Here is a 20,213-nt window from a genome sequence, read left to right as displayed (position 1 = left end):
CTCCAGCCCCTCCATCCCGCCGGATTCTCTACCCCCATCACCCCCAGAACCCCTGCGTGTGCTGCGACCCCTCGGGCTCACGCTTTTCTCACTCAGCCCCTTCCCAAACAAACCGGATCTGGCTGTGCAATTCTGCAGGAATTTGGGAGAACCACGTGGCCACGCCCACCAGTCTCCTGACCCCGCCCATCCCAGCGTGGCCCCGCCCTGCCCCGCTCGGGGCGTGCCCCCGCGGAGATGGGCGTGACCTGAGAGGGATGGGGCGTGGCTCCTCTCGGTGGGCGTGGCCTGCGCTCCCGCTCCGGTCGCCCGTGGAGACACCGGGAGCGGCGCTCGGTGAGTACCGGGACCGCGGGATTCCCGGGACAGGGGGGTTCCCAGCGGGAACAGCGAGCTCTGCCGCCCGGCCCAGCCCGCCCGGCCCCGCGGGGCGGCGGGAAGCGCCGGCCCGGCCCCCTCGGCTGCCGGGCCTGGCGGGGCTGCTTTGGGGCTTGGCTTGGAGTTTTCCAGGGGCTTTTCACCGATTTTTTTGTGGTGCTGAGGAGGATTCCCGGCGGCAGGCAGCGCGCGGGCGTGATGTGGTTCAACAAGTGGCACGGCAGTGAGAAAAAATCTGCTTAATTATGAAAAAAACAATGTGCTTAATTAGGCAAAAATAATCCTAAAATAGGCAATTTTTTTCTTCATTTCCTTCTCCTTCCCGCCTCCTTCCCTCCAGACCTTCCCCACGGCACCAATGGACACCCAGAGCTGGTGGCTCCAACTCCTCGGGGGCCACCCCAGCTTTCAGCTAAACCCTTTAAATTTCCCCAATTTCAGCATTCCCAGCCGTCAGGCCACGGGTTTTCCTTGGAATCACCGAGCTCTGCTTGACGGAGGAAGTTTCCCACGTGCGGGGAGCTGTGGGCTGAGTGTGGGAAGGAGGTTAATTAGTGGGAAGAGTCATTATTCCAGGAGGTTTCGTGTTGATACTGGGATTACACACCCTGCTGCAGTAATAGGTTTGCTTGGAATCATGGAATTGCAGAACATCCTGAGCTGGAAGGGACCCACACGGATCATCGAGCTCCACTCCTGGAAGTTTTTAGTTCCTTTAGTAACTTTAAAATTGTGATTCTCTTTTGCAAGCTTAAATTCTTCACTTTCTTGGGAGTGCTGGGGGGGAGTTTTGAGTGTATATTGTGATTTTAGCCTGGTGTTTTTAGGAAGGAGCTGGAGCTGTGTCAGGAGGGGTTTAGGTTGGATTTTGGGACAGGTTCTTCTTGCAGGGGGTGGTGGGCACTGCCCAGATCCCCTGGGAATGCCACAGCTCCCCGAGGCTGCCAGAGCTCAGCGAGGCACACATTTTGGGGTTGTTCTGTGCAGGGCCAGGAGCTGGGCTTGGTGATCCTCGTGGGTCCCTTCCAGCTCAGGATACTCCATCATTCTATGACTTAATTAACGTGGCAACTGGAAAGTGGCAGGATGGAATTCCCAGCAGTTTGCCAGGCGATTATCCGGGGTTTTAATTGGCTCAGAACCCCCAGGAGCAGGGGCACGTTGCTTGTGAGTGTTTGTCTGGGGTGTAAATTGTTCAGAAACTCTGAATCGGCACAGTTCTGGGAGTAAAGGGCGGGTGGTGGACAGTGGCAGGATTTTGTGCTGCTCGGTGCCACTAAATGAGCTTGAGGGATTAGTGTGGAGTTAATGACTCCTCAATCCTGTATTCCATCCTGGCTGGGATGCACCACAGCTTTGGGGATCTCTAATCAAGGAGCAATCAGTTCCAGAGGGGAACAGTGATGCTCTGATGCCGAGGACGAGCTCCTTCCATAATCACCCAGCTGGTGGGGGATTTTCCTCGAAAGATTAAATTCTCCTCTTGCCCTGAAGGAGCTTCTTGGGCTCCCAGGCAGCAGAACAACTGATCTCCCATGTCCTGCTGGTGTTAAATCAAATTATTGACTTGTGCTGTAGGTTTTAGATATTTTTTATTTCAAATATAATGCGGTAACTTTTTAAGTACTGCAAGTTGTTCAGGTTTTAGGTTCTGTTGCTAAAAAGCCTCGGAATGTTTGAACCAGATTCAGGTGGAGCTCTCTGTAGCAGGGCCTGGGGTGACACAGTAGAATTATGGAATCCCAAATGGTTTGGGTTGGAAGAGACCTTAAATCCCACCCAGTGCCACCTCTGCCGTGGCAGGAACACCTCCCACTGTCCCAGGCTGCTCCAGCCTGGCCTTGGGCACTGCCAGAGATCCAGGGGCAGCCACAGCTGCTCTGGGAATTCTCCCAGAGGCCTGCCCACCCCCCAGGGAACAATTCCTAAATCCCAGTAATCCCAATCTCCCATCCATCCCTGCCCTCTGGCAGTGGGAGCCATTCCCTGTGTTGTTTAAAAAACCCCTTTCCCTCCTTTTTCCGTGGCTCCGCCATCCCTGCAGGAGTGCTGAGTGGGGGATGCTGGCACAACCCTGTGGTGGGAAGCTGCTCCTTCCCTGGACACAGCTCCCCGGATCCCACAGAGATCCCAGTGTCCCTGTGCCCGTGCTGTGTTGTGCAAGAGGATCCACATGGCTGCAGAGACCCGTGGTGCAGCCCCATAAATGCTCACCCTTCGCCTTTGTCCCCTTTGCCGAGCAGAGATCCCTGCAGGGGCCGAGGGAAGCGTTTCCAAAGGTTTGGAGCTATCAAGGGAAGCCCTGGCCGGGCCACAGAGCTGGATTCCTGGGAGGATTGAGTTGCTGCAACTCCATCTGTGCTTACACAAATGCTGGGAACGGGGAAGGCCGCTGAGTCCTGGCACAGAAATACCCCTGAGCAGGGGCAGGGCTTGGAGCGGGGCTCCACGAGTTGGGATGGAACACCCCCCGTTCTTGGAGGTCGTCACGGACTCACTTTTTCTTGGGAAATGGGAGCTGCACATGTGTGGTGACTCTTGGATTGCTGCACTGCTGGAGCTGAGCAGCTGTTTGGTGAATTTTGCACTGTTGCACAGCTGGGGCTCGTTTTTCCAAACCTCAGTATTCCTCCTGCACTCGGTGTTGGGAGCTCTTGGTCCCACATCATTCCTGCTCTCAGGAATCACCTGGGGGGAGTTTGGAAGGTGAGACAGAACTGGTGACATGAAAAAAAGAGAGAAAGTTGAAAAAAAAAGCAGAAAGTTTCCATTCCGTGTTTTGCAAGGATTGATGAGAAAGAGCAGAGGCCGGGACAGAATTCCTCAGGGTTGTGGTGGGATTCTCCAAGGGATTTTAGGGAGGGAGGTAGAGGCAGGAAGGTGGGGGGAGCAGTGGGGGTGGGATGTGGTGGGGGTCCATCCAGCCCCTGGGGAGACACGTGGCTCTGGGGATCCAGCATTCCCAGGGGATCCAGCATTCCTTACTGGGGAGCTGCTGAGCCCCTTCCAGCCAGGTGTCCCTGGGGAGGAGAGGACCCACTCCTGGATCTTCTGGGGTGTCACCAGAAGATGCCTCCAGCTTTGTGACCCTCAGGAGAGGAAGGACATGGAGCTGTTGGAGGCACCAGGATGGTCCCAGGGATGGAGCAGCTCTGCTGGGAGGAAAGGCTGGCAGAGCTGGGATTGTTCACCTGGAGAGGGGAAACTTTTGGGTGACCTCAGGGTGGCTTTTCAGGGCCTGAAGGAGCAGCAGGAATGATGGAGAGGGGCTTTGGACAGGGATAGAGGGACAGGACACAGGGAATAACAGAACAAGAAGATCTTTAAGGTCCCTTCCAACTCCAGCCAGCTGGGATTCTCTGAAAGCTGAGGCCTGGGGTTCAGTGTGCCCCAAATCCCAGCTCCCTGGGAGCCCCAGGCAGCGGGGCTGGGGCTGGATCACAGCTTTGGGATGTTCCTGGACACCAGCAGCTGAGTATTTTTAGTTGTGTTCCTTTGAATATTTGGTAAAACAGGCAATGTGTTTATATTCAGCTTCCTGTGTCCGTATCAGCCTCTTGGCATGTGCTGGAGTTCCAGGGGGAGGAGGGAAAGGGAAGAAAGTGTGTTGTGAGGGTTATTTGTGCTGCAGCAGCTGAGGCTGCTGGGATCAGCTCCTTCTTTAAACACTGGGCTCAGCTCAGGCAGGAGCCAGCCTTGCTCCCCCTTTGTTTACCCCCTTTGTTTACCCCCTTTCTCTTCCCATCCCTCCTCCCGTGGCTTTCCAATCCTGCTGTGCAGGGACAGGTGAGTTTTTGGCACGCTTTGCTGTGGATGTGTGATCCAAGCCCTCCTGCCCTGCTCCATCCAGCCCTGCTCTGTGCAGGGGCTGCTCTCCAGCCTGGCTCTCGGGGTGTTTGGAGGTGAAAAGCCCATCTCAGTCCTGCTGGGAAGGGAGCAGCCTGCATTCCCAGCCTGCATTCCCAGGCTGCTGCCCTGATCCAGCTGCTCTGTGCCATCACCCATTTGCTCACCAGAGCCATTCCCTGTGCAGAGCCAGTGGGAGCTCACACGGGACATTTTGTCTGGTTTTCCCATCTAAAGGAGGGTTTTCCTTGTGTCCAGCCTCCCCCAGAGCCCATCATCAGGAGGTTTCCTGGTGCTGTAAGCTGAGGAGGGAAAATTCTCCCTCCCAGTTTCCAGGAGAATGCCAAGGGGATGCCCTGGGACCTAGCCCTTGCTGCCTGAACCAGGGAAACATCAGGGACTGGTGGCTACCATAGGAAGAGAAAAATAGGGCAGGTTTGGATGAGATATTAGGGATAAATTCCTCCCTGGCAGGGTGGGCAGGCCCTGGCACAGGTGCCCAGAGCAGCTGTGGCTGCCCCTGGATCCCTGGCAGTGCCCAAGGCCAGGCTGGACACTGGGGCTGGAGCACCTGGGACAGTGGCAGTGTCCCTGCCAGGGCAGGGGGTTGGGATGAGGTGAGCTTTGAGCTCCCTCCCAACCCAAACCAGGCTGTGATTCCGTGACTGCTGTGAACAATCTTGAGCAGATCCCAAATTACATTTTCAGCTCTGTTTGTAGCTTCAAGCCCCCTGCCAAGGTCAGGGTTTTTGGTCTAAGCTTGGAGCTGGGATAAGCAGAAAGTGTCCCTGACTTCTATGGGACAGGGACCATCCTCTTCCCAGCTGAATCTGGTTCATGTTGCTGTAGAACTTGCAAGGGATTCCTCCTGCAAAGCAGGGATGCTCCAGCTGGAACTGGAACTCCTGCAGAGCAGGAGGAGCTGGCTGGTGCTGCCAGCCTTGGCCAGAGGGACTGGGACCCATCCAGCTGTGGAATTTCCTCAGCCCACGTGCCCTTCCCTGATTTATTCCTTCCCGAGCAGGGCCTGGCCTCTGAGTGGAGGCTTTTGCAGGGGGTGCATTACTCCAGCCTCCAACTATGCCAGCAATGCTGGGTTTGTGGGTTTTTATGAGTGGCTTGATAGGAGCTTTGATTAGGCAGGAATATCAGTGTGGCTCTGGGGTGGAGGGCAGCCCCAGGAGCTGGAATTACTGCTCAGGTGAATTAGAGATGGGCTTGGGCTGGCTGATCCCTGGAGGTCTCTCCCAACCCAGACCATTCCGGGTGCTCCCTGGTTGTTGTGACACAAGCCAATTCTGAACTGATCCAGGACTCCCAGGGGATCCAGCACTCCCAGGGGATCCAGCCCTCCCAGGGATCCAGCATCCCAGGGGATCCCAGGGGATCCAGCATTCCAGGGGATCCAGGCCTCCCAGGGGATCCAGCACTCCAGGGGATCCAGCATCCCAAGGGATCCAGCATTCCCAGGGGATCCAGCACTCCCAGGGATCCAGCATCCTCCTAGGGGATCCAGCACTCCCAGGGGATCCAGCCCTCCAGGGATCCAGCATTCCCAGGGGATCCAGCCCTCCCAGGGATCCAGCATCCCAGGGGATCCCAGGGGATCCAGCCCTCCTAGGGGATCCAGCACTCCCAGGGGATCCAGCCCTCCAGGGATCCAGCATTCCCAGGGGATCCAGCCCTCCTGTAGCAGCCCTGTGGATGATCTTGGGCTGGCTGATCCCTGCAGGTCTCTCCCAGCCCAAACCATTCCGGGCGCTCCCTGGTTGTTGTGGCTGTGTTTGCGTCCCCCTCGGGATGCACAGGCCGATTTTACAATGATCCTTGTTTTTCCCTGGCAGTGTCCAGGGGGTGTGAGCAGCTTGGGATGTTGCACAGATAAGCAGAGCAGCAGCTTTTTCCATTCCAGCTTTGATTTTGTGCAGCAGTCCCACGTCTGTGGAGGAGGTTACGTGTCACATTTATTTATTTTGGTTTCCTTGCTGGATGTGGACAGGACGAGCCTGGCACGGGGACAAGGACTGTGGCAAGGCAGACTGTCCTTAACACAATTTATTTTCCTCCTCCACACAGTGATTTGACCAGCACTTGTTAAAAGTGTGATCCCGTTTCCAGCACGGGAAGTGGGGTGTGATTATCATGGGAATTCTGCCCGTGCTGCCTGCTGCAATCTGAAATGCAGGGAACTCTCAGAACTTTGGGCTTGTAAGCCAAAGCTTGGAATTAAACCCAGGATTTGATCTGTGACCCTGGGAAAGGCTCCCAAGCTGAGGTGCCAGAAGTGAGAATTGGATTTATAGTTTAAAGCTCAGTAAAAGAAAGTTTAGAGTTTTATAGTTTAAGATATAGAAAAAATAAAAGTAATTACAGAAGCAAACAAAGGGTTTAGAATGCAGCACTTTAGGTTTGTGTGTCTTAACATGATTGGCTAAAAGAGCTTGCACTGTAGCATGAGTCCATAAAATGAAATATTTACAGATTGAGTCAAAAACATAAATGTCCTTGTTGACAGCATTTTATTAGTCAATGACTCCTTAAAAAGTCTTATAATTAAGGGTCTTGAGACCTTCTAAATCATGTTGTAATGATATGAGCCAAATTCACCCTTCCTGCCTGTGCAGAAGATAAGAAAAACAAACCACATCATCAAAACCAATTCAAAAGTCCCGTGTCAAATTCCTTCCAAAATTCCCCACAAGTAAATTATCGCTGCCTGCCTGGCTCAGGGCCGTCCCTGGGGAATTTCAGGTGGGTTTTCCCCTCCTCCTTCCCTGGGAATGAGGGAAGGGATGGCTGTGGTGGCTCCTTGGCCGGGCACGGAGCAGCCCCGGGCTCGGTGCCAGGGCAGGCTGGATCCATCCCAAAGGCTGAATTGTCAGTGGCAGCCCTGGATCCGGCCCTGCCCTGGCTATGCCAGCTCAGGAAGTGCCTCTGGTCCCAGTTCCACACTGGGAATTCCAGCAGAGGGTCCCACGGGCGCTGCCAGCCCCTGCTGGAACCTGCCACGCAGCTGGGTGCGAGCTGCAGGCATCGTGCAGGAGGGTGAAGGGAAAGGTGATTTCGCTTGTAAATCCCCTCCCTGCTCCAGCTGCCACGGAATTCCCATCACCTGCTGGCTCCCATGGGGAGGAGAAGGCTGCAGGGAGAGCTCAGAGCCCTGCCAGGGCCTCAGGGGCTCCAGGAGATGAGGGTGGTGTCATCCCAGGTTTCTCTCTGGGGATGCAAGGCCTCCGTGGGGAATGTGAGCTCTGACATTTTTTTGGGCAGTGATTTAAACCCAGCTGTGAGGACACATCACTGGAGTGATGGAGGCTGACAGCTCCGAGTCTCCAGGGACAAAGTAATCCTGGGATGGTTGGAAGGGACCTTAAATCCCACCCAGTCCCACCCCATGCCTTGGGAAGGGACACCTTCCACTATCCCAGGCTGCTCCAAGTTTGAGGTGGATTTTCCAATCTCAAAAGATTGGTTTTGTGATTAGCATGAAGCCAACCCCCCCAGCTTTGGCTTTCTTGCGCCGTGAAATCCTTATAACTTTGATTTTATTCTTGTTTCAGGATCATTACACCGATAAAATCAAGGCAAGCTGGACAGGGAGCAAGTCTGCCTATGTAGGTGAGTTTCCAGTCCACTCTGGTTCTTTTATTTCGTGCAAAATACAAAGCAGCATGACAGGTCCCAAACCCTGGTGATTTAATTTTATTCTGGAGCAGAACAAATATCAAGTCCTTGGCAGGATTGCTGACACTTTTCACCTCATTATTTTAACTGCCTGACTGCTTTTGGGTTGAATTCAGGGGGCAGAAAAACCTGCTTTTCCCACAGAAGTTAAGCTTTTCCTTGTTTATTTCCCTGATTAGGGGAAATTTTTTTACCAGCCTGCAAATCTTCATAATTTCTGTCTTTGCTGTGCTACACGTATTTTGTTTGACCATCAAAAAATGCAAATTATTCTGTGTCCCCCCCATCCTTAAAAATAGGCACCTGGATAAATTCCTGCAGCCAAGGAAGTGGTGAAATCCTTCCCAGCTTTCCCAGTTCCTGGAGCTGAGCCCCCTGGGGCTCTCCCCAGGCTTTATCTGTGCCAGACAAAGAATCTGCTGAAGGTCACAGAACCTGGGGCCAGGCTGGAGCTTTCAGCACAGCTCTCTCCTGCTTTGCAGCCTGATTTTCATGCAGCTGAAAGTCTCTTTGCAAAAGTCTCTTTGGAGTTTTCCCCTTTTTCCCTGTGGGAATGAGCCCCCGGGGAGGAACAGGGACCTTCTGTGGGGAGGCTGCCCTGCAGGTCGTTGCCTTTTCCAGTGACTTCAGGCTTCAGTCTCTAAAATAACACTGCTCAGATGTTTTTCAAAGTAACCTTGATCTAAAAGTCTCTTTTCCTGCGTGCTAAAGGTACAAAAAGTGAAGTCAGGAGAAATGCAGAGGAAAGCAAAAGCAGGTTTTTCCACTGCTCCTCTCCCAAAATGTGCCTTGGGTTTGACTGAATCCCACAGTGGGGGCTGCCTTTGAAAATCAAAGGGAGCTGCAGCCCAGTTTGATCAGCAGGATGCTGCTGGAACAGCTTAGGAAGGGAGGTTATGGAGGAGCACAGCCTTAATTAAACACCCAGAGCACCAAGTCCAATTGAAGATCTTGGGAGTTGTCTGTTTCCTTTCATTTCACATCATTAAGGATTTTAATCCCCAATTAAGACACTGGCAGCGTTATTTATAATTTAAAAAAAAAAAGATCTCTAGTGTAGAATCTCTCAGTACTCTCAAGTGTAAATTCTCTGAAGGAGGGAACATCACAAATGGATGTTCTGTGCTTTAAGGGGTTTTTATTGTGTGTTTGCACTGACAGGCACCCTGTGCAAACCAGGTGGATCTGCCAGAATTCCCAATTTTCATGCAGCCCTGGCTGCTGCACCTCCTGCAGGAGGGGGATGGCCTTGCTGGACCTTTTCTGCTGGAAAATTGGGTTTGGAATCTGAGCTGCCTGAGCTCCCCCAACCCCTTCAGCTGTGGTGGACCCCAGAGCAACCCCACTCCCCCCAAAACCACTGCAAGTCCTGCAGCTGCCAGGTGTTCCAGCTTTCCTTTTCCAGACTGTGATCCCTGGGGGAAGATCTTGCTTTCTTTCACTAAACCCAGGCTTTTTCTAGTGCATATAAAATATTTGTGTCATTACTGCAAATCTCACCCGAGTCCTGCTTAAAAATCCAGTCCTCCTTAAAAATCCAATCCTGTTTAATAATCCAGTCCTGCTTAAAAATCCAGTTCTGTTTAAAATCCAGTCCTGCTTAAAAACCCAGCCCTTCTCACCTGCTCCACCAGGGAGCTGCTACTCACAGCTTGGTTTGGGGTAGGTGTGGAAAAATCCTTCTCCTTCTCCATGACGGGAGCAGGGAGGTCGTGGGTGACCCCTGTTGCCATTTTTCCTGGGAAGTTTGCACTGTGGATGTTGTGTCCAGCCTGCAAAGGGCAGGGGTGGCTCGGGGTGCCCCCAGAAATCTGTGGAATATTGCACCACTTGTCTCTCTGCTTGCTGTGTGGGGAATGAGGATCGTGAAATTCCAGAATTTGGGTTGGGAGGGACCTCAAAGCCCATCCAGTGCCGTGGGCAGGGACACCTCCCACTGTCCCAGGCTGCTCCATGCTGGCCTGGACCCTTCTAGGGATGGGACAAAAGCACCATCAAAAGAGAAGGGACCCAAAAGCACCTCGGATCCCTGCTTTACTCCACCCTCAGCTCCCTGTGCTGGCTGAGGGCAGGACCCCGGTGTTTTCCTGCTGCCCAGGTTCATTTTCCATTCTCTTTGGCAGAAGGAAAAGGTTCCAGCTCCAGAGCTTCCACTGGGTGTCAGCACGGCCCCACACTGGGCCAGCAGAGCCCTGGGCTTTCCCCATGGCTGCTGAAGAACCAGGCTGGCAGCATGGCTGGATCCTTCCTTCCTTCCTTCCTTCCTTCCTTCCTTCCTTCCTTCCTTCCTTCCTTCCTTCCTTCCTTCCTCCTCCCATTTTCCACCCTCAGTAATCATCCATTCTTCCCAAGTCCTTTCCAAGACCCTTGTCCCTGCCAGGGCAAGGCATGTCCTTGCTGGGGAGAAGCCCCAAGGGGCTGTTTGGGTTCAGGTGGGCAGGGGCATCCCTTGGATGCTCCTTTCTCCCTGCTGCTGCTGTCAGGGGCTCTGTGCCTCTCCCACCCTTCCTGGGGCTCCTTGTTCCAGGTGCTGCTGTGCTCTGGGGTGTGCAGGATCAGGGGGACACCTCAGCTCTCACTGCACCTCCTCTGCAGCACTTGGGCTGAAAATAGAGCCAGGCACACTGAGATTCCTCCAACAGATTCTTCCACTGAAGGCCTAAAAAATCAGAAATCAAAGCTAGGGAAGGTCACAATTCCAGAGAGTTTGTGCTGCTCCTGTGGAATTGTTTCGGCTGCTGCTGTGGCTGGTTGTGCTCCAATGCCTGCTCGGAACTGAGCTGTTTATTCCTGCCCCCACCTTCAATGCCAGCAGTGGCCTCCTGGCTTGGACTGGGAGCATTTTCAGGTTCTGCAAGTCATGACAAACCCTGAGCTCCCAAGGCTGCCCCGTAGGAAAACCAGCCCCGGCATTCAAGTCCTGACCGGCCGCCGGCCCCCGCGGAGCTCCTGGGAACGCGGCACGTGCAGAGCACCCTGATCAGGACCAGGGAGCCTCACCCCACGCCTGCCCTGCTCCTGGAGGGGCCACGAGGCCCATCCCAGGCTCTGCCACCCCTCCAGGGGCCATTGGGCTCCTTCTCCCTGTTCTCCAGAAGGATTTCCCTCAGCTTGGTGCCACTCCCTGCATCTTCCTCTTCCTCCTCCCCGCGCCTTCCTGCCCGACAAATCCCTGCATTTGCAGAAGCAAAATTTTATTCCTGTGAGCTCTGGGGAGTGTGAGTTGCTACGAGGAGGCAGCTGGAGTTGGGATTTGGGGTTTGCTGGTGTTACTCCCAAATTGTTTGCAGGGTGCCAGCTGAAGGCAGTGGGATGAAGGGATGCCAGGGAGGAAGGAGGGAGCAGAATGGTTCTGCAGGCAGGGCTGTGGAGCAGCAACCACAGCCTGTGTCAGTGGTGGTGACAAACCAGAGCCAGCCTCAATCTCTCCCAGCAAACAGCAGGGAGTGGTGTCCCTTGGAAACCTGCAGCACTCGTGGTGGAATTACTGGAACCTCTAACTCGAGCTCAGGGCTGGGAACGAGCTGGGAGCAGCAGCTCTGAGCTTGTCCTGCTGCTTGTTTCCCTCTTTCCCCCCTGTTCCTGTGTATTTAAGAGGAGTGGGATCATTCCCATGGTGGTGATTGTTTCTGGTTTATCAGGCAGCAGCATCCAAACATTTCCAGGCTGGAGCTGCTCCAGCAGCAGCAGCAGCAGTGACTCCTGGGGCTCCCTGCCACCCCATGGGCCTGCAGGGCGGGGGCAGGCTCAGAGGGGACGTGGGGAACACCCCGTGTCCTTTTCCTGCCCTTTCCTTGGCGAGTCTGGCACATCCATCCTCCTTTCCATCCTCCCCAGCAGGGCTCCAGTGGCTCTGGGAAGGGAGAGGCCTTTGGAACCTCCATTTGCAGGTCAGCTGTAACTTTAGATCCCTGCTGGCAGCCCTGGAAAACAAACCAGGGGCAGGAGAACCAGGGCTGGAAAACAAACCAGGGGCAGGAGAACCAGGGCTGGAAAACAAACCAGGGGCAGGAGAACCAGGGCTGGAAAACAAACCAGGGGCAGGAGAACCAGGGCTGGAAAACAAACCAGGGGCAGGAGAACCAGGGCTGGAAAACAAACCAGGGGCAGGAGAACCAGGGCTGGAAAACGGCCTTTGGAACCTACAACCAGGGCTGGAAAACAAACCAGGGGCAGGAGAACCAGGGCTGGAAAACAAACCAGGGGCAGGAGAACCAGGGCTGGAAAACAAACCAGGGGCAGGAGAACCAGGGCTGGAAAACCAGGGGCAGGAAATTCAGTGCTGGAAAACAAACCAGGGGCAGCAGAACCAGGGGCTGGAAAACCAGGAGCTGGAAAACAAATCAAGGGCTGGAAAATCATGGCTGGAAAACCAGGAGCTGGAAAACCAAGGGCAGGAAGACCAGGGCTTGAAAACAAAGCAGGGGCTGGCAGGGTGTTACACTTGGAGGTGCTGTCATTGTCACTGGTGTTGGTTTGTGTTTTGCCCACCATACTCTGTTGTTGATCCAAGTTCTGAGTTACTCACCTCAAAATCTGCTTTATTTCAGAGAAACAGTTCCAAGACACCTTTGAGGCCCTGTCCTGCTGCCAGCCAGGCTTTGCTGCTCCAGTATGAGCAGGCTTGGCACAACTGGAGCAAACTGGGAGCCGTGTTCCAGGCAGAGCTGCTGGGATTTCCAGCAGATCCCCAGCCCTGCTTCAGCAGGGCTGATTTAATTACCTTTCACTCAGCAGGTGCCTCACAAGTCCTGGATCTAAGAGAGTAAATAAGACAGTCCAGAGTTTAATTATCCCTCTGGAGCTGGGCTTTGGCAGCCGGCCCAGGCGGATCCGGGGATCTGCTGCGCGGCAACCTCGTTACCTAAAGCCTGAGGAAAGAAATAGGGCAAGGCCTGGAAAAACAGGGCTTTTCTCTGGAACAGGGGCAGCTCCACCTGTCTGCAGGTGTTTCAAGAAAGGAAAAAGTGCAGGTGTGTGGCTGCAGGAAGTGCACTGGAAGTTTCCTGTGGTTTTGTCTTTCCCTGGCAGAGCGCAGCTGGTGGGAATCCTCCCGTGCAGTTTTCAGTGGGTAAATGAGAAATAAATCCTTCCCTGGGAGGGTGGGCAGGCCTGGCACAGACTGGGGCTGCCCCTGGATGCCTGGCAGTGTCCCAGGCCAGGCTGGATGGGTTTGGAGCACCTGGGGCAGCGGGAGGTGGCCCTGCCATGGCAGGGTGGTGGCCAGGGGAGGCTGTCCTGCCTCTGATCTTTTGTCTCGTTTTAGGCTCTGAGTCAGACCCAAGGGAGAGTTGCAGCCGTGCCTGCAGCTGCTCTGGGCTTTGGGAATCTCTGTCACCACCAGCCCGGGTCCTGCTCAGCTCTGTCACACCCAGGGGACTGAGATTGTCACCACGTGTCCCTACAGGGAACCCCCCCCTGCCTGGAGCAGCGTGAGGTCACAGCAGAAAACCCTGGAATGCTTTGGGCTGGAAAGGACCTTACATCCCACCCAGTGCCACCCCTGCCATGGCAGGGACACCTCCCACTGTCCCAGGTGCTCCAGCCCTGCCCAGCCTGGCCTGGATCACCAGCCATGTTTTGGTTTAGGTGGTGAATGGAAAAACTTGTTGAAAACTCATTTTTGGTGCATTTAGCACAGAAGGAGGAGCTGGGACTGGGAGTGCTGGGCCACCAGAGATCCCAAGGGGAGGTGTTGGGATGGGGGAGGCTCTCAGGGCTGCCTGCTGAGCACCAGGGATCATTTCCTAGAAATCAGAGCCTCTCCTCTCTTCTCCTAGCAGATCCTCGTGGCCCAGCAAACCCTGCCCAGGGCTCTGAACCCCCACGTTCTGCAGAATTCTGGCACCTCCAGTTGAAATCTGGGGAGTTCTGGGAAGTCCAGGCTGCCCTGGGAGAAATCCCGTGGCTCCATTGCCAGGAGCTGGGGAGGAAAACAGATTTATTGGGAGCTGACCTAGTTGTTGTAAATCTCCCTGCAGAAGAGATTTAGTAATCTTAGGAGGGCTATTAAAGCTCGTGTTTGTTTGGAGATGGGCAAACGCAGCAATTTAATTTTCAAATCTTACGGTTTGGCTTGTTTTGGTTTGGTTTGTTTTTTTCCAAACATCTCATTTATTAACAAAGCTAAGCAGCTGGGAAAAGAAGCACTGGAAGTTTCCTAAGGAGGTCAATCCATATGGGGTGGGAAGGGATCCAGAAAATCCAACAGCTCCAGTGGCAAAAGGGGGTTTGGGGCTGGGGGAGGGAAGGCTCAATGTGGCCTTTCCCCAGTTAAATGAGAGGATAATGGTTTATCTTCTAATTTTGCAACTTTTTTAACCTAAAAAAAAAAAAAAAGTACTAAAATTAGAGGAATCAGCAGCTCCTGAGCTGTCCTCTCAGAGCTGCATTTGTTACTGGATGAAAATGCATTGCTGTGTGTTGGGTTTTTCACACTGCAGGTTTTGAACATTGTGAGGGAAAACTGCAGGGGCTGGGCTGGGAGTTTGGGCTCCATTGTGGTGGATCTGTGCTTTGTGTCCGTGTGGAACAGCTCCTTGTTTTTCCCAGAGATGGGTTTGGGGCCCCATGGGCAGAGCCCCTGTTGAACCCAGCAGCTCCAGCAGTGCCTGTGCAGTTTCCTGCTGGAAAAATTCATTTTTTATCTAAAGGGACTCCAGAGAACTGGAGAGGGACAGGACACAGGGAATGGCTCCCACTGCCAGAGGGCAGGCTGGATGGGAGATTGGGAATTGTTACTGGGGAGGGGCTGAGATGGAATTCCCAGAGCAGCTGTGGCTGTCCCTGGATCCCTGGCAGTGCCCAAGGCCAGGCTGGACAGGGCTGGGAGCAGCCATGGATCTGCAGGGGGATCTCTTGCTCTTTGCTGCAGGAAATGAGTTTTTAGTGGCAGCAAACCTGAGGAGTGACTGTCCCTCCTCCAGCGTTTCCTGCCCCTGGGGAATTGCTCTGCCCAAAGCTTCTCCAAGGAATGTCCCCTGCACACGGGGCCTGGGAGCAGGAAAGTGCTGCTCCCAGCCTGCTGGGCTGGCACTGGAAAACAGCCCTGCTGCCAGGCTGGGTGAGAGAAACCTGAGCCCTGCAGGGCTGCTCGGAAAGGGAAAGGGCACGGAGCTGCCTCGGCGTGCAGGGCAGGGGGTGCAACACAGGGGGGGTTCAACACAGGGGGGATTAAACACAGGGGGGTTAAACTCAGGAGGGGTTCAGCACAGGGGGTTAAACTCAGGGGGGATTAAACACAGGGGGGTTAAACTCAGGAGGGGTTCAGTGACACACAGGGGGGGTTCAGTCACACCCAGGAGGGGTTCAGTGACACACAGGAGGGGTTCAGCACAGGAGGGGTTCAGGCACTGGAGGGGTTCAGTCACACCCTGGAAGGTTCAGTGACACACAGGAGGGGTTCAGCACAGGAGGGGTTAAACACAGGGGGGGTTCAGCACAGGAGGGGTCAGACACTGGAGGGGTTCAGTCACACCCAGGAGGGGTTCAGGCCCTGGAGGGGTCACACACAGCTCCCCTCATCTCCTGGAGCTCATCTCCAGAGCCCTGCTGGGATACAGGACAGGGGACATGGGCAGGGCTGGGCTGAAGATTCCTGCAGACTGGAATCCCAGACTGGTTTGGCTGGGAGAGAACTCAAAGCCCAGCCCTGCCGTGGCAGGGACAGCTCCCCCTGTCCCAGGCTGCTCCCAGTGTCCAGCCTGGCCTGGGACACTCAGGACCAAGGCTGATGTGGAGAACCAGCCAGGGCTGCCTGTGCCAGGGATGGTGTTCCTCCCCAGAAAGGTTCTCCAGCCCTGGAGGGGTTTAAAGCCCTGGGGATGTGGCACTTGGGGCCACGGGTGGCCTTGGCAGTGCTGGCCGTGGTTGGACTGGATGGGCTCAGAGGGATTTTCCAAGCCCAATGTCCTGTGCTTCCATCCTGGCTGCTTGCTTTCACTCTGCTGGGCTCAGGAGCTTGTCCCCTCCCCTGGGGCAGCTCCCAGGGACCTTGTGGCTTTCCAGAACCCCCTAGAAGCCCAGGGGAAGCTGCACAGGGGGGGATCCAGTGGCCCAAGCTGTGCCACAGCCTCAGAAACCTGCACAAGGTGGGAAGTGAATTTGTAGAGAATTCTCAAACATAAAACAGCCAGCTTGTGACTGTGGTGCCGTGAATTCCAGCATCTGTGTTGTCTCAGCCTTCTCACGGGACTGAAAATGGAATAAGAGCTTTTAAGAAACCTCTCAGTTGCCCCATCTCTGGGTCAGAAAGGGCCTAGTCTGGCAGCACATGCCTTTCTCTGGAGCATTTTTTACCTCCAGAGCTGTTTTTTTGGCTGAATTGTCCTGTTGGACGCAATAACAATGACGTTCAAAAATCGCTTTTTTGCAGCGTGCAGTGGGTGCCTCTGTGTAACAGCAGTCCAGGCTGCTGTGCTGCCTGCTGGAATAACAACCTCTGTCTTTCCAAGCAGAGCTTCCCTGCCCGCTGAAAATGTCAGGGAAAGCAGCCACCACCACCAACAACATCGCCCAGGCGCGCAGGACCGTGCAGCAGCTCCGCATCGAGGCCTCCATCGAGAGGATAAAGGTGGGCACAGCCTCCTGCCCCCTCCTTCTCCTTGCTTTTCCCCTGCTGGCTGTGGGACAGGGAGAGAACAGCCTGTCCGTGTGGCTTTTGTGTCTTTGTGCACCCACGGCTCGGCGTTTGTTCCCCGCGAAGCTCAACAAATCCAAATAAATAGTAATAAATTATAATAAATAGATCCAATTCTTGCGGCCCAGTATCCCACCCAGCCCTGCCCTCTGGCAGTGGGAAGCTGTTCCCCCTCATCCTGTCCCTCCAGGAGAGATGAAAAATCCCCCTGGAATGATTTTGAAGCCCTGTGGGAAATGGATTTGTAGAGAAATGTTAAACTGACAGGAGGTTCACACAGTGTGTGTTTGTGTGCAGACTTTGAGATAAGGAATGCTGATTTAGAAATGGAATAGGATAGATATTGTTGAGAGAGATGTGGAGCTAGAAACAAGTTCTAAAGGGTGGTTTTGTAAATAAGACCAGGTCCTTTGGAGATACAGAATTATGGAAGGTGGGCTCATGAGGGGTAATTTTAAATGACTGGCTTGAAGGTATTCATGGCACGGTGTGGTAAAAGTTGATAGGTTTAGAAACACTTAGAGTGTGTTGTAGTTAGGAAATAGCTGGTTTCTGGTGGTCTGTGAAGGCCCTCCTGTTGTGGGAGCTTGGTGGATGCTTCTCTGCCTGGTGTCACAGCCCCGGGCTCCATCCTGCCCCCATTCCCTGGGGATCACACCTGGAGGAGAGTCCATCCCCAGCAGCTCTCCCACCCCACAGTCCTGAGGGCTTTTTGGTGTTTTTGGTGCCATTTCCCTGTCAAACCCCCTTTGTGTCCCACCCCACAGCCCTGAGGGGTTTTTGGTGTTTTTGGTGTTTTTGGTGCCATTTCCCTGGCAAACCCCCTTTGTGTCCTTTTGGTGAGCCCTGAGGGGTTTTTGGTGTTTTTGGTGCCATTTCCCTGGCAAACTCTCCTTGTGCTGCTTCCCCATGCCCTACAGGTGTCCCACCCTACAGCTCTGAGGGGTTTTTGGTGTTTTTGGTGCTATTTCCCTGGCACACTCTCCTTGTGCTGCTTCCCCATGCCCTCCAGGTGTCCCACCCCAGAGCCCTGAGGGGTTTGTGGTGTTTTTGGTGCCATTTCCCTGGCAACCCCCCCTTGTGCTGCTCCCCCGTGCCCTGCAGGTGTCCCACCCCACAGCCCGGAGGAGTTTTTGGTGTTTTTGGAGCCATTTCCCTGGCAAACTCTCCTTGTGCTGCTTCCCCATGCCCTCCAGGTGTCCCACCCCAGAGCCCTGAGGGGTTTGTGGTGTTTTTGGTGCCATTTCCCTGGCAACCCCCCCTTGTGCTGCTCCCCCGTGCCCTGCAGGTGTCCCACCCCACAGCCCTGAGGGGTTTTTGGTGTTTTTGGTGTCGTTTCCATGGCAAACCCCCCTTTGTGCTGCTCCCCTGTGCCCTGCAGGTGTCCCACCCCAGAGCCCTGAGGGGTTTTTGGTGTTTTTGGTGCCGTTTCCATGGCAAACCCCCTTTGTGTCCCACCCCACAGCCCTGACGGGTTTTTGGTGTTTTTGGTGCCGTTTCCATGGCAAACCCCCTTTGTGTCCCACCCCACAGCCCTGACGGGTTTTTGGTGTTTTTGGTGCCGTTTCCATGGCAAACCCCCTTTGTGTCCCACCCCACAGCCCTGACGGGTTTTTGGTGTTTTTGGTGCCGTTTCCATGGCAAACCCCCTTTGTGTCCCACCCCACAGCCCTGACGGGTTTTTGGTGTTTTTGGTGCCATTTCCATGGCAAACCCCCCTTGTGCTGCTCCCTGTGCCCTGCAGGTGTCCAAGGCCTCGGCTGACCTGATGCTGTACTGCGAGGAGCACGCCAAGAAGGACCCGTTGCTCATGGGAATTCCAGCCTCTGAGAACCCCTTCAAGGACAAGAAAACCTGCATTTTGTTATAGGACAGCTGTGGGCAGCTCCTCCTGCCCGGCCCCTGCAGCCCAGCTGGGCCAAGCACCACCACTCCCCCAGGTACCTGCACCCCGTGGGCACTCCCTGAGCCTGTCCAGAGCATTCCCTGAGCTCCCCACGGCATTCCTGCTGATCCCTGTCCCCCTTTAGGAGCTTTCTGACTTCAAGCCCTGTCTGTCCTGGCCGAGGGAATGGGCTCCAGGCTCTCTGCACGGGGGTCCTGGTGGCATTTGCCAACTCCAGCACGACCAAAGTTGCCTGAGCTTTGCAGATGAAGCAAAGCTGTAGAGACCTGATGGAATCACTGGGTTTACATTTTATAAAATTATGGATTTTTTTTTTTTTTTGGGGGGGGGGGGGGGGTTTGTGCCTGTGCTGGCAGCACCTGTTTGTGCACAGGCACGCTTAAAGTGCATTTTCTAGCAAAATCTACCTTGCAAAATGATTGTAGCAGCTGCTGGGGAGCTCCAGGGAGCTCTGCCTCAGCCTTCCTCCCGCTGGCCTCTCATCCCAGGGCTTTTAAAGGATAGAGCTGGGAATCAGAGATGCTTTCCCTGCTTTCTATCAGTTGGAAAAGCAGAATTTCCAGCTTGGATTCTGCTGCGTTTTCTTATCGAATAAAACACCTGTGTTAGTATAAAACACACCCCCAAAGAAATGAGAAAAGAAGGAGAGGCTGGAAGTGCCCTGGCAGAGCTGCCCTTGCTCCCAATCCCAGCTGGGTTCTGAGCAGGGAGTCAGAACTTGACTCATTTTTATAAAAAAAATCCATTTTTAAACAGGAAAAATGCCAAATTAGCTCCAGCTTGTGGTTATGCATCTATAATTGAGGGCCTTTCCATCTAGTATATATTTTATATATACACATAATAAAAAAGTCTTTCTCTCTCTGTGTGTGTAGATATATAAACTTTATACATTAACAGCAAATTTTGAAGGGTTCAAAAATAATCCTGGTTTCATCTGGCTGCAAATGTCCCTCTGTGCAGGCAGCTGGAGTCCTCTGCCATAACCCTGCATCTCTGGGAGTATATTTGCAGAATTCATGAACCTCTTGTCATTTACCTTGCACATTTGTCATTTCTAGATGAAACCACAGACCCACTTTTGATACAGAGTAAAAAAAAAATTCGACTCTGTTTGACAAATCTCTTTGGCAGAGCTCCAGAAATCAGCCTGACAGAGAAACCTGCTGCTTACCCTGGGCTTGCCTGCCAATTATTTTTGTAATCAGAGTATTTTTCTAGTGGCAGTTAAAAAAAAAAACAAAACCAACAGCGTGGCTCTGCACTGATTCCTCTTGGCCGTGTCTGTGTCTGCCACGGCCCTGGTGACAATTAATGAGCTCTGTTAATTGCTCAGTGAGGGGCTGAGGGCAGTCCAGCTGTGCCCAGCTGCAGGGAGGGAAGGAGCCTTGTGCTGCTGCTGGTTGTTTTCCCCGGAATCTGGGAAGAAATTGGAATTTTTTTGGTTTGGTTTGAGGTCCCCGGTGGGGCTGCAGGGGTTTTGGTGTCTGCCCTTGGGTGAAGCTCGTGGCAGGGTGCTGGTCCAGATGTGGGATCTGGATGATCCAGCACAGCTGCCCACATCTGGCAGCGTTTAATCCAGGGGTTCTGGGTGAACTTGCCATTTTTAAAATGCAGTGTACACTCAGATCTGCAGTGGATACGTCTGCACTTTGCTTTTTGCCATCAATACCCCCAGGATGAACAGGGGTTGTAAAATCTGGGGAGATGCAGACTCTGCCCTTGCTGATTTTTTAAAAAAGAAATTAAACCATTGCATCC

At 53.9% G+C, this 20,213-nt stretch overlaps 1 protein-coding gene across 2 annotated transcripts; it reads left to right on the top strand.

Annotated features, from left to right (window-relative positions):
• Positions 1-220: 220 nt before the first annotated feature.
• Positions 221-19,313, top strand: GNG12 (G protein subunit gamma 12). 2 transcript variants are annotated; one of them, XM_041398354.1, is made up of 4 exons: positions 221-336; positions 7,785-7,842; positions 16,365-16,480; positions 18,291-19,313. In XM_041398354.1, the coding sequence occupies exons 3-4, from the start codon at positions 16,385-16,387 to the stop codon at positions 18,414-18,416; spliced, it is 222 nt and encodes a 73-aa protein (XP_041254288.1). In that variant the 5' UTR covers positions 221-336; positions 7,785-7,842; positions 16,365-16,384; the 3' UTR covers positions 18,417-19,313. The 2 variants fall into 2 exon arrangements, with proteins under 2 accessions (XP_041254288.1, XP_041254289.1); XM_041398355.1 differs by having other exon boundaries at positions 16,362-16,480.
• The last annotated feature ends 900 nt before the right edge of the window (positions 19,314-20,213 follow it).

The sequence above is a fragment of the Onychostruthus taczanowskii genome, unplaced genomic scaffold (genome assembly GCF_017590055.1).
Source record: "Onychostruthus taczanowskii isolate IOZ18803 unplaced genomic scaffold, ASM1759005v1 scaffold144, whole genome shotgun sequence".
In the NCBI taxonomy this organism is placed as follows: Eukaryota; Metazoa; Chordata; class Aves; order Passeriformes; family Passeridae; genus Onychostruthus; species Onychostruthus taczanowskii.
Note: the sequence above shows the minus strand (reverse complement) of the source record. Positions and strands in the feature narration are given on the sequence as shown.

Bases quoted from the DNA above. Each gene is read 5' to 3' on its own strand.
- GNG12 (XM_041398354.1), top strand. From the start codon at position 16,385: ATGTCAGGGAAAGCAGCCACCACCACCAACAACATCGCCCAGGCGCGC. The intron at 16,481-18,290 runs GTGGGCACAGCC...TGTGCCCTGCAG, and splicing joins CCTCCATCGAGAGGATAAAG to GTGTCCAAGGCCTCGGCTGA.